Source organism: Oncorhynchus kisutch, unplaced genomic scaffold (assembly GCF_002021735.2).
Source record: "Oncorhynchus kisutch isolate 150728-3 unplaced genomic scaffold, Okis_V2 Okis04b-Okis11a_hom, whole genome shotgun sequence".
Classification (NCBI taxonomy): domain Eukaryota; kingdom Metazoa; phylum Chordata; class Actinopteri; order Salmoniformes; family Salmonidae; genus Oncorhynchus; species Oncorhynchus kisutch.
The window spans coordinates 9,793,160-9,807,127 of NW_022261981.1; the positions used below are offsets into that span (position 1 = coordinate 9,793,160).

At 44.0% G+C, this 13,968-nt stretch overlaps 1 protein-coding gene across 1 annotated transcript in view; it reads left to right on the forward strand.

Annotated features, from left to right (window-relative positions):
* Positions 1–4,080, forward strand: part of LOC109880844 (inactive carboxypeptidase-like protein X2) — a 115,323-nt gene extending 111,243 nt beyond the window's left edge. Inside the window, exon 14 of the mRNA XM_031813205.1 lies at positions 2,985–4,080. Coding sequence (XP_031669065.1) covers positions 2,985–3,262 — 278 coding nt within the window. The 3' untranslated portion in view covers positions 3,263–4,080. The remainder of the gene's footprint in view (positions 1–2,984) is intronic.
* The last annotated feature ends 9,888 nt before the right edge of the window (positions 4,081–13,968 follow it).

The window sequence follows — 13,968 nt, forward strand, 5'->3', positions numbered from 1 at the left end:
ATGTTCTGCCCCTCCCTCCTTTCTCTATGTTCTGCCCTCCCTCCTTTCTCTATGTTCTACCCTCCCTCCTTTCTCTATGTTCTGCCCTCCCTCCTTTCTCTATGTTCTACCCTCCCTCCTTTCTCTATGTTCTGCCCCACCCTCCCTCCTTTCTCTATGTTCTGCCCTCCCTCCTTTCTCTATGTTCTGCCCTCCCTCCTTTCTCTATGTTCTGCCCTCCCTCCTTTCTCTATGTTCTACCCTCCCTCCTTTCTCTATGTTCTGCCCTCCCTCCTTTCTCTATGTTCTGCCCTCCCTCCTTTCTCTATGTTCTGCCCTCCCTCCTTTCTCTATGTTCTGCCCTCCCTCCCTTCTCTATGTTCCCCCCCTCCCTCCTTTCTCTATGTTCTGCCCTCCCTCCTTTCTCTATGTTCTGCCCTCCCTCCTTTCTCTATGTTCTGCCCTCCCTCCTTTCTCTATGTTCTGCCCTCCCTCCTTTCTCTATGTTCTACCCTCCCTCCTTTCTCCATGTTCTGCCCTCCCTCCTTTCTCTATGTTCTGCCCCACCCTCCCTCCTTTCTCTATGTTCTGCCCTCCCTCCTTTCTCTATGTTCTGCCCTCCCTCCTTTCTCTATGTTCTGCCCTCCCTCCTTTCTCTATGTTCTGCCCTCCCTCCTTTCTCTATGTTCTGCCCTCCCTCCTTTCTCTATGTTCTGCCCTCCCTCCTTTCTCTGTGTTCTGCCCTCCCTCCTTTCTCTGTGTTCTGCCCACCCTCCTTTCTCTATGTTCTGCCCTCCCTCCTTTCTCTACGTTCTGCCCTCCCTCCTTTCTCTATGTTCTGCCCTCCCTCCTTTCTCTATGTTCTGCCCTCCCTCCTTTCTCTATGTTCTGCCCTCCCTCCTTTCTCTATGTTCTGCCCTCCCTCCTTTCTCTATGTTCTACCCTCCCTCCTTTCTCCATGTTCTGCCCTCCCTCCTTTCTCTATGTTCTGCCCCACCCTCCCTCCTTTCTCTATGTTCTGCCCTCCCTCCTTTCTCTATGTTCTGCCCTCCCTCCTTTCTCTATGTTCTGCCCTCCCTCCTTTCTCTATGTTCTACCCTCCCTCCTTTCTCTATGTTCTGCCCTCCCTCCTTTCTCTATGTTCTGCCCCACCCTCCCTCCTTTCTCTATGTTCTGTCCTCCCTCCTTTCTCTATGTTCTGTCCTCCCTCCTTTCTCTATGTTCTGCCCTCCCTCCTTTCTCTATGTTCTGCCCTCCCTCCTTTCTCTGTGTTCTGTCCTCCCTCCTTTCTCTATGTTCTGCCCTCCCTCCCTTCTCTATGTTCTGCCCTCCCTCCCTTCTCTATGTTCTGCCCTCCCTCCTTTCTCTGTCAGTTCAGTCAGTGAATTCCTAGAGGATTGGTTAGTGGAGCTTTTTGCCTTTCGCTGTTGCCAAGTATCAAGATGTGCTGCTTTCTTCCAGTGCTATATTTGCATACAGGAAAGTTAACTTTGACTGGCTTGAAACAAGTTTTTTTGGTGATTCACAGTCCGTGGCCTATATGATGGAATGCAATGTGGATCAGAATGCTGACACGTGCTGTGAACTCTGAACTTTCTCACATTTCTTCTGACACGTAACCTACAATACATATGTAGCACCTCTCTCTCTCTCTCTCTCTCTCTCTCTCTCTCTCTGTCAATTCAATTCAATTCAATTCAAGGGCTTTATTGGCATGGGAAACATGTGTTAACATTGCCAAAGCAAGTGAGGTAGACAACATACAAAGTGAATATATAAAGTGAAAAACAACCAAAATTAACAGTAAACATTACACACACAGAAGTTTCAAAACAGTAGACATTACAAATGTCATATTATATATATATATACAGTGTTTTAACAATGTACAGAAGGTTAAAGGACACAAGATAAAATAAATAAGCATAAATATGGGTTGTATTTACAATGGTGTTTGTTCTTCACTGGTTGCCCTTTTCTCGTGGCAACAGGTCACAAATCTTGATGCTGTGATGGCACACTGTGGAATTTCACCCAGTAGATATGGGAGTTTTTCAAAATTGGATTTGTTTTCGAATTCTTTGTGGATCTGTGTAATCTGAGGAAAATATGTCTCTCTAATATGGTCATACATTGGGCAGGAGGTTAGGAAGTGCAGCTCAGTTTCCACCTCATTTTGTGGGCAGTGAGCACATAGCCTGTCTTCTCTTGAGAGCCATGTCTGCCTACGGCGGCCTTTCTCAATAGCAAGGCTATGCTCACTGAGTCTGTACATAGTCAAGGCTTTCCTTAATTTTGGGTCAGTCACAGTGGTCAGGTATTCTGCCGCTGTGTACTCTCTGTGTAGGGCCAAATAGCATTCTAGTTTGCTCTGTTTTTTTGTTAATTCTTTCCAATGTGTTAAGTAATTATCTTTTTGTTTTCTCATGATTTGGTTGGGTCTAATTGTGCTGCTGTCCTGGGGCTCTGTAGTGTGTGTTTGTGTTTGTGAACAAAGCCCCAGGACCAGCTTGCTTAGGGGACTCTTCTCCAGGTTAATCTCTCTGTAGGTGATGGCTTTGTTATGGAAGGTTTGTGAATCGCTTCCTTTTAGGTGGTTGTAGAATTTAACAGCTCTTTTCTGGATTTTGATAATTAGTGGGTATCGGCCTAATTCTGCTCTGCATGCATTATTTGGTGTTCTACGTTGTACACGGAGGATATTTTTGCAGAATTCTGCGTGCAGAGTCTCAATTTGGTGTTTGTCCCATTTTGTGAAGTCTTGGTTGGTGAGCGGACCCCAGACCTCACAACCATAAAGGGCAATGGGCTCTATGACTGATTCAAGTATTTTTTGCCAAATCCTAATTGGTATGTTGAAATTTATGTTTCTTTCTCTCTCTCTCGCTCTCTCTGTGTGTGTGTCTCTCTCTCTCTCTCTCTCTCTCTCTCTCTCTCTCTCTCTCTCTCTCTCTCTCTCTCTTTCACTCCCTCCCTCCCTCCCACTCCTCTCTTTGTCTCCCTAGCGGCGGACGGGGACTACTGGAGGCTGTTGAACCCAGGAGAGTACAGCATCACGGTGAGGGCCGAGGGCTACAGCGCCAGCAGTAAGGTATGTGAGGTGGGCTACGACATCGGAGCGACCCGCTGTGACTTCACCGTCAGCCGCACCAACCTGTCACGCATCAAGGAGATCATGGAGAGATACAACAAGCAGCCCATCAGACAGCCTCTCAGGCCACCCGTCAGGCAGCTGCAAGCACGCAGGCCCGGCCCCCGACACAGACGTGTGAGGACATCATAGGGGCCCCCACCAGGGAGCGTTAGGGAGAACGAGTAGCCTGGTCCCGCACCTGAATGCGCTGTCTTGCCAACACCTCTGGTCATTGTTCTGCCAATCTGACAATGACCAGAGGCTTTACAGCACAAACTGATCTGGGACAAGGCTCGGTGTGAAGAGAGCAATGAGAGACAGACTCTACCATCTCTCTCTCTAGTTCTGATCCAACATCTTCTTTGATCGGGACTCCTTTCTCTGTTTTGGAACTCTGTTTCATCCATCCAGAGTATTGGTGGAAGTGCAGATTGGAGATTGATGGTAAAAGATGAGATATTTTGAAAGATAAAGGGGTTTTTCTGTATCAAAAACAAGGTGCTGTTCTTTCAACCATGAATTAAGCTCTCTGGTGCTGGTCTTACTGTAAAATAAGTGTCTTTTTTTGGGGGGGGGGCATCTTAAAAAAGTTGCAATGACTTCTCTACCAAAGAGTTATTACAGTATACATGGTTAAGCCGAAATGTCAATTTTTTACTTTGTGCCATTATTTGGTAATGAAAGTGTCAAATATATTTCAAATTATGAATTTTGACCATGGATATTCAATTCAAGGGCTTTATTGGCATGGGAAACATGTGTTAACATTGCCAAAGCAAGTGAGGTAGACAACATACAAAGTGAATATATAAAGTGAAAAACAACAAAAATGAACAGTAAACATTACACATACAGAAGTTTCAAAACAGTAAAGACATTACAAATGTCATATTATATATATATACAGTGTTCTAGCAATGTACAAATGGCTAAAGGACACAAGATAAAATAAATAAGCATAAATATGGGTTGTATTTACAATGGTGTTTGTTCTTCACTGGTTGCCCTTTTCTCGTGGCAACAGGTCACAAATCTTGCTGCTGTGATGGCACACTGTGGAATTTCACCCAGTAGATATGGGAGTTTTTCAAAATTGGATTTGTTTTCGAATTCTTTGTGGATCTGTGTAATCTGAGGGAAATATGTCTCTCTAATATGGTCATACATTGGGCAGGAGGTTAGGAAGTGCAGCTCAGTTTCCACCTCATTTTGTGGGCAGTGAGCACATAGCCTGTCTTCTCTTGAGAGCCAAGTCTGCCTACGGCGGCCTTTCTCAATAGCAAGGCTATGCTCACTGAGTCTGTACATAGTCAAGGCTTTCCTTAATTTTGGGTCAGTCACAGTGGTCAGATATTCTGCCGCTGTGTACTCTCTGTGTAGGGCCAAATAGCATTCTAGTTTGCTCTGTTTTTTTGTTAATTCTTTCCAATGTGTTAAGTAGTTATCTTTTTGTTTTCTCATGATTTGGTTGGGTCTAATTGTGCTGCTGTCCTGGGGCTCTGTAGTGTGTGTTTGTGAACAGAGCCCCAGGACCAGCATGCTTAGGGGACTCTTCTCCAGGTTCATCTCTCTGTAGGTGATGGCTTTGTTATGGAAGGTTTGTGAATCGCTTCCTTTTAGGTGGTTGTAGAATTTAACAGCTCTTTTCTGGATTTTGATAATTAGTGGGTATCGGCCTAATTCTGCTCTACATGCATTATTTGGTGTTCTACGTTGTACACGGAGGATATTTTTGCAGAATTCTGCGTGCAGAGTCTCAATTTGGTGTTTGTCCCATTTTGTGAAGTCTTGGTTGGTGAGCGGACCCCAGACCTCACAACCATAAAGGGCAATGGGCTCTATGACTGATTCAAGTATTTTTAGCCAGATCCTAATTGGTATGTTGAAATTTATGTTTCTTTTGATGGCATAGAATGCCCTTCTTGCCTTGTCTCTCAGATCGTTCACAGCTTTGTGGAAGTTACCTGTGGTGCTGATGTTTAGGCCAAGGTATGTATAGTTTTTTGTGTGCTCTAGGGCAACAGTGTCTAGATGGAATTTGTATTTGTGGTCCTGGTGACTGGACCTTTTTTGGAACACCATTATTTTGGTCTTACTGAGATTTACTGTCAGGGCCCAGGTCTGACAGAATCTGTGCATAAGATCTAGGTGCTGCTGTAGGCCCTCCTTGGTTGGTGACAGAAGCACCAGATCATCAGCAAACAGCAGACATTTGACTTCGGATTCTAGCAGGGGGAGGCCGGGTGCTGCAGACTTTTCTAGTGCCCTCGCCAATTCGTTGATATATATGTTGAAGAGGGTGGGGCTTAAGCTGCATCCCTGTCTAACCCCACGACCCTGTGTGAAGAAATGTGTGTGTTTTTTGCCAATTTTAACCGCACACTTGTTGTTTGTGTACATGGATTTTATAATGTCGTATGTTTTACCCCCAACACCACTTTCCATCAGTTTGTATAGCAGACCCTCATGCCAGATTGAGTCGAAGGCTTTTTTGAAATCAACAAAGCATGAGAAGACTTTGCCTTTGTTTTGGTTTGTTTGATTGTCAATTAGGGTGTGCAGGGTGAATACATGGTCTGTTGTACGGTAATTTGGTAAAAAGCCAATTTGACATTTGCTCAGTACATTGTTTTCATTGAGGAAATGTACGAGTCTGCTGTTAATAATAATGCAGAGGATTTTCCCAAGGTTACTGTTGACACATATTCCACGGTAGTTATTGGGGTCAAATTTGTCTCCACTTTTGTGGATTGGGGTGATCAGTCCATGGTTCCAAATATTGGGGAAGATGCCAGAGCTAAGTATGATGTTAAAGAGTTTTAGTATAGCCAATTGGAATTTGTTGTCTGTATATTTGATCATTTCATTGAGGATACCATCAACACCACAGGCCTTTTTGGGTTGGAGGGTTTTTATTTTGTCCTGTAACTCATTCGATGTAATTGGAGAATCCAGTGGGTTCTGGTAGTCTTTAATAGTTGATTCTAAGATCTGTGTTTGATCATGTATATGTTTTTGCTCTTTATTCTTTGTTATAGAGCCAAAAAGATTGGAGAAGTGGTTTACCCATACATCTCCATTTTGGATAGATAATTCTTCGTGTTGTTGTTTGTTTAGTGTTTTCCAATTTTCCCAGAAGTGGTTAGAGTCTATGGATTCTTCAATTGCATTGAGCTGATTTCTGACATGCTGTTCCTTCTTTTTCCGTAGTGTATTTCTGTATTGTTTTAGTGATTCACCATAGTGAAGGCGTAGACTCAGGTTTTCCGGGTCTCTATGTTTTTGGTTGGACAGGTTTCTCAATTTCTTTCTTAGATTTTTGCATTCTTCATCAAACCATTTGTCATTATTGTTAATTTTCTTCGGTTTTCTATTTGAGATTTTTAGATTTGATAGGGAAGCTGAGAGGTCAAATATACTGTTAAGATTTTCTACTGCCAAGTTTACACCTTCACTATTACAGTGGAACGTTTTACCCAGGAAATTGTCTAAGAGGGATTGAATTTGTTGTTGCCTAATTGTTTTTTGGTAGGTTTCCAAACTGCATTCCTTCCATCTATAGCATTTCTTAATGTTACTCAGTTCCTTTGGCTTTGATGCCTCATGATTGAGTATTGCTCTGTTTAAGTAGACTGTGATTTTGCTGTGGTCTGATAGGGGTGTCAGTGGGCTGACTGTGAACGCTCTGAGAGACTCTGGGTTGAGGTCAGTGATAAAGTAGTCTACAGTACTACTGCCAAGAGATGAGCTATAGGTGTACCTACCATAGGAGTCCCCTCGAAGCCTACCGTTGACTATGTACATACCCAGCGTGCGACAGAGCTGCAGGAGTTGTGACCCGTTTTTGTTGGTTATGTTGTCATAGTTGTGCCTAGGGAGGCATATGGGGGAGGGAATGCTGTCACCTCCAGGCAGGTGTTTGTCCCCTTGTGTGCTGAGGGTGTCAGGTTCTTGTCCGGTTCTGGCATTTAGGTCACCACAGACTAGTACATGTCCCTGGGCCTGGAAATGATTGATTTCCCCCTCCAGGATGGAGAAGCTGTCTTCATTAAGTACCAGTACCAGTACAGTACAGTACCTGTACCAGTACCTGTACCAGCACCAGCACCAGTACCAGTACCAGCACCAGTACCAGTACCAGTACCAGTACAGTACTAGTACCAGTACCAGTACCAGTACCAGTACCAGTACCTGTACCAGTACCAGTACCAGTACAGTATCTGTACCAGTACCAGTACCAGTACAGCACCAGTACCAGTACCAGTACAGTGCAGCACCAGTACCAGTACCAGTACCAGTACCAGTACAGTACCAGTACCAGTACCAGTACAGCACCAGTACCAGTACCAGTACAGTACCAGTACCAGTACCTGTACCAGTACCAGCACCAGTACCAGTACCAGTACCAGTACAGTGCAGTAATAACTATCTTACCGACACGTTTACAAGCTTCAGCCTTGCAAGTAATATCTTTTGAAATTTTCTTTGGAATAAATAAATAAATAAATAAAATGATGCATATATGAATATATAAATATATGAATATATTCATATATTTATATACTTATATATTCATATATTTATACACTCATATATTCATATATTCATATATTCATATATTTATATATTCATATATTTACATATATTTTAAAATGTAGAAAAAGCCCTATATGTATTTTATTTTTTATATAATGCCTCCTCATGTTACTTTTCTGCATTCAGAAAGGAAAGTCGTAAGGTTTTAGAGTCCTAAAGGATTTAGAGTCCTAAAGGATTTAGAGTCCTAAAGGATCTAGAGTCCTAAAGGATTTAGAGTCCTAAAGGATCTAGAGTCCTAAAGGATTTAGACTCCAGGCTGCTTTTCAGCTCATTTATCCCCTGATTTACTTAACAAAACAAAACGTCTCAATAGCTGGTCCAGGTATCCTCATGACATCACAAGTTGGGGGGGTGGGGGGGGCTTTCCTCTTTTGTTCTCTACTGCTCCTCTATTGGTCCTCATGCAAAGGGACGAGGCCGATGACATCACAAATTCCCCCATTCAAACCAACTCTTTGAACGCCCGACTCATTAAAGGTTGCAGTTGTGTCTTTAAAAAACACAATTTTGCTCAAAACGTATGTTTTTTACCCTTTAGTGTGTGTTTACTCGACTGTATTTATAGATGTCGCTTTTCAACAGTAAAAGTTCAGGAATCGCTGGAGGACATCTTTAATCAAATATATATTTATATATTTATATTTGAAGAGCTTTGAACACTGTAGTCTCTCTGAAATCCTACCATGTTATTTGAAGATGTTCTGAAAGGTTTTTTCCTACCAAAAAGGTCAAAGAAAAACAACTAAACATGGTGATAGACGGTTGGCGCCACTATGATAGTAGGATCAATGTTACATTCAAATCTCCCTACCATCATGTCTAAGACAATATGTCACCAACATTTGCAAATCAACTTGATTGGAGGTACACAACACACTCCCCAACTCTCATCATGAGCCGTCCGGTCGTTACCGAGAACCAGATATCGGATTTTTAACAGGGATCTTTAGCAATTGAATTTTCAGAATATTTTCTGCGCCCTACCTAGCTAGCTATCACCAGTCGGATGAGAAGCAAGCGACAAGCAAAGGAAGATAGCTAGCTAGTTATATTTCCTATGGAAGGGTTTTCATATGGTTGAAGTCATTTGTATAAACTAAATCAGAGCACAGACAAATAAGCTAGTGAACATCCTTGTCCTGCTATTATAGCCAGTAGCTTCAAGTCAATAAGACTGTAACAACTCAATGTTGACAATATATCCTAGCTAGCTATATTCGTCCATAAATCGTAGCTAGCTATATTCTTCCATAAAGCGTAGCTAGCTAGCTATATTCTTCCATTAAACGTAGCTAGTTAGCTATATTCTTCCTTAAAGCGTAGCTAGCTAGCTATATTCATCCATAAAGCGTAGCTAGCTATATTCTTAAATAAATAAATAAAATAAAAATGATTTTACCTTTATTTTACTAGGAAAGTCAGTTAAGACCAAATTCTTATTTTCAATGACGACCTAGGAACAGTGGGATAACTGCCTGTTCAGGGGCAGAACGACAGATTTGTACCTTGTCAGCTCGGGGATTCGAACTTGCATCCTTTCGGTTACTAGTCCAATGCTCTAACCTCAAGGTTACCCTGCCACCCTGCCGCTATATTCTTAAATAAAGCGAAGCTAGCTAGCTAAGGAAAGTTCATAGTCAACGTCAAACTTTTAGGAAATGTGTGAAACTGGCACGCTGCTAACTTATAATACATTCAATGGGCATTGTTAATCTAGCTACCCCCGGCATGATACAGTCAAACTGGCCAGATAGCTACATGTGCAGCCAGATTTCAGTTTCATTACAAACACTGCTAGCTAGCCCACATTTCCTCAACCAATAACAGCCTCTCACAACACGAACTAACTGATGTCTTGCTAATAAACCAGTTAGCTATGTTGAATTCAAGTAGCGCATTGGCTGTGCATTGCAGTGAGTGTACACATGCTATCTAGCTAGCTAATTAGCTTGATAAACACACAAGACAGACACTTTGCTCTTTGAGCATCAAGAACAAGTTCCAGCCCTTCTGATGTGTTGATTCAGTACACTCCCTCCTCTGTCAATGGATTTTTCATCAACAGACTTCATTACTTTTCAGTGTGTTACCCACATTTTGTACCCAGTAAGCATAATTACATTTAAAATTCACATTTTAGGACGTGTTTTGAGGAAGTCATAAATACGTATTTTCCCGGGCGTATAAAATTAGTTTTTTCCTAGACGTTGAAAATACATCTTTTCCGGGACGTTAAAATCAGGCTCATTTTCAGGTCTGAATGAATGTTGAAAATACTGTACTGTAATGTACTCTCTGTTGTGCTCTACTGCAGTGGTTCCCAAACCTCATATGTCTCTAGTATGGGGACTGTACTGTAATGTACTCTCTGTTGTGCTCTACTGCAGTGGTTCCCAAACCTCATATGTCTCTAGTATGGGGACTGTACTGTAATGTACTCTCTGTTGTGCTCTACTGCAGTGGTTCCCAAACCTCATATGTCTCTAGTATGGGGACTGTACTGTAATGTACTCTCTGTTGTGCTCTACTGCAGTGGTTCCCAAACCTCATATGTCTCTAGTATGGGGACTGTACTGTAATGTACTCTCTGTTGTGCTCTACTGCAGTGGTTCCCAAACCTCATATGTCTCTAGTATGGGGACTGTACTGTAATGTACTCTCTGTTGTGCTCTACTGCAGTGGTTCCCAAACCTCATATGTCTCTAGTATGGGGACTGTACTGTAATGTACTCTCTGTTATGCTCTACTGCAGTGGTTCCCAAACCTCTCCCTGGGGACCTCCAGACCTTTCACCATTTTGCTGTACCTCTGAACTGGCTATACCTTTTTTAATTTTTTATTTATACATTTTAGTAATTTAGCAGACACACTTATCCAGAGCGAGTTATAGTTAGTTCATTAATCTTAAGATAGCTAGGTGAGATTCGAGAGCTTGAAAGTTTGATCTGGGATCCCCCCGCGGAGAGGTTTGAAAACCACTACTCTATTGTACTGTACTGTGCTGTCCAAACTTGTGAAACATGGATGTCTATGATTGGTCTATGATTGGGTCACTTGTATCGAAGTGGTTTTAAGGAGTCCCGTCCGTGGACTTTGAAATCAAGGCCGGTCCGGACCTCATCAAGAAATAGACATCCGGTCTGAACAGGACCAAGAAAAAGACATCTGGTCTGAACAGGACCAAGAAAAAGACATCCGGTCTGAACAGTGACCAAAAAAAAGACATCTGGTCTGAACAGGACCAAAAAAAAGACATCTGGTCTGAACAGGACCAAAAAAAAGACATCCGGTCTGAACAGGACCAAAAAATAGACATCCGGTCTGAACAGGACCAAGAAAAAGACATCCGGTCTGAACAGGACCAAAAAATAGACATCCGGTCTGAACAGGACCAAAAAATAGACATCAAAACGACATTGGCAGAGATCCCCTTAATGGGATCTGTAGATCACAGATTTCTTTCCAAATGCTGACTAATTCAGTACAGATTTCTTTCCAAATGCTGACTAATGCCAACTAATTCAGTACGTTGAGAGTCACTTCCTGGAACTGGTATGTGATTAATGTGAGGCAGCTGCTGTTGATATTCACCCCCTCCCCTCTTTAAATTGAGAATCCATGTGTTTTGCATAAATGCAAATAGCCATGTCGATGATGTAATTACTAGGACACAGTTTCCCGATAACAATGGAACTTAAAGCTTCCTGAGTTTTTTTTAACAATGAATCTATAAACGGATGTAGAACTTACATGCATTCACCACATAGGGAGAACTTTCAATAAGTGTGTCATTGTTAAAGCACGTGGCGATACTGATCAAATGGACAGAAGGGCAGCGTTAGGCCTTGTGCTGGAAAACCTTGGTAGAGCATGGGTGGAGTAGGCAGTGTGGTGCTGGAAAACCTTGGTAGAGCATGGGTGGAGTAGGCAGTGTGGTGCTGGAAAACCTTGGTAGAGCATGGGTGGAGTAGGCAGTGTGGTGCTGGAAAACCTTGGTAGAGCATGGATGGAGTAGGCAGTGTGGTGCTGGAAAACCTTGGTAGAGCATGGGTGGAGTAGGCAGTGTGGTGCTGGAAAACCTTGGTAGAGCATGGGTGGAGTAGGCAGTGTGGTGCTGGAAAACCTTGGTAGAGCATGGGTGGAGTAGGCAGTGTGGTGCTGGAAAACCTTGGTAGAGCATGGGTGGAGTAGGCAGTGTGGTGCTGGAAAACCTTGGTAGAGCATGGGTGGAGTAGGCAGTGTGGTGCTGAAAAACCTTGGTAGAGCATGGGTGGAGTAGGCAGTGTGGTGCTGGAAAACCTTGGTAGAGCATGGGTGGAGTAGGCAGTGTGGTGCTGGAAAACCTTGGTAGAGCATGGGTGGAGTAGGCAGTGTGGTGCTGGAAAACCTTGGTAGAGCATGGGTGGAGTAGGCAGTGTGGTGCTGGAAAACCTTGGTAGAGCATGGGTGGAGTAGGCAGTGTGGTGCTGGAAAACCTTGGTAGAGCATGGGTGGAGTAGTGAGAAACTGTTTAAAGCACAGAGGTAAAACTAATTCCACGGAGGGCTGAGTGTCTGTAGGTTTTCACTCCTCCCTTGTGCTTGATTGATGAATTAAGGTCACTAATTAGTGAGGAACTCCCCTCACCTGGTTGTCTGGATCTCAGTAAGGAACTCCCCTCACCTGGTTGTCTAGGTCTCAGTGAGGAACTCCCCTCACCTGGTTGACTAGGTCTCAGTAAGGAACTCCCCTCACCTGGTTGTCTAGGTCTCAGTAAGGAACCCCCCTCACCTGGTTATCTAGGTTTCAGTAAGGAACCCCCCTCACCTGGTTGCCTGGATCTCAGTAAGGAACTCCCCTCACCTGGTTGTCTAGGTCTCAGTATGGACCTCTCCTCACCTGGTTGCCTGGATCTCAGTAAGGAACTCCCCTCACCTGGTTGTCTAGGTCTCAGTATGGACCTCTCCTCACCTGGTTGTCTAGGTCTCAGTAAGGAACTCCCGTCACCTGGTTGCCTGGATCTCAGTAAGGAACTCCCCTCACCTGGTTGCCTGGATCTCAGTAAGGAACCCCCCTCACCTGGTTGTCTAGGTCTCAGTAAGGAACCCCCCTCACCTGGTTGTCTAGGTCTCAGTAAGGAACCCCCCTCACCTGGTTGTCTAGGTCTCAGTAAGGAACTCCCCTCACCTGGTTGCCTGGATCTCAGTAAGGAACTCCCCTCACCTGGTTGTCTAGGTCTCAGTATGGACCTCTCCTCACCTGGTTGTCTAGGTCTCAGTAAGTAACTCCCCTCACCTGGTTGCCTGGATCTCAGTAAGGAACTCCCCTCACCTGGTTGCCTGGATCTCAGTAAGGAACCCCCCTCACCTGGTTGTCTAGATCTCAGTAAGGAACTCCCCTCACCTGGTTGTCTAGGTCTCAGTAAGGAACCCCCCTCACCTGGTTGTCTAGGTCTCAGTAAGGAACTCCCCTCACCTGGTTGCCTGGATCTCAGTAAGGAACTCCCCTCACCTGGTTGTCTAGGTCTCAGTATGGACCTCTCCTCACCTGGTTGCCTGGATCTCAGTAAGGAACTCCCCTCACCTGGTTGTCTAGGTCTCAGTATGGACCTCTCCTCACCTGGTTGTCTAGGTCTCAGTAAGGAACTCCCCTCACCTGGTTGTCTAGGTCTCAGTAAGGAACTCCCCTCACCTGGTTGTCTAGGTCTCAGTAAGGAACTCCCCTCACCTGGTTGTCTAGGTCTCAGTAAGGAACTCCCCTCACCTGGTTGTCTAGGGCTTAATAAGGAACACCCCTCACCTGGTTGTCTAGGGCTTAATAAGGAACTCCCCTCATCTGGTTGTCTTGGTCTCAGTAAGGAACTCCCCTCACCTGGTTGTCTAGGTCTTAATAAGGAGCTCCCCTCACCTGGTTGTCTAGTTCTCAGTAAGGAACTCCCCTCACCTGGTTGGTTGTCTAGGTCTGAATAAGGAACTCCCCTCACCTGGTTGTCTCAGTAAGGAACTCGTCTCACCTGGTTGTCTAGGTCTGAATGAGGAACTCCCCTCACCTGGTTGTCTAGGTCTCAGTAAGGAACTCCCCTCATCTGGTTGTCTAGGTCAGTTAAACATCTACCATAGAACATCAGCTAAATATCTACCATAGAACATCAGTTATACATCTACCATAGAACATCAGCTAAATATCTACCATAGAACATCAGTTAAACATCTACCATAGAACATCAGTTATACATCTACCATAGAACATCAGCTAACATCTACCAATACAGAACATCA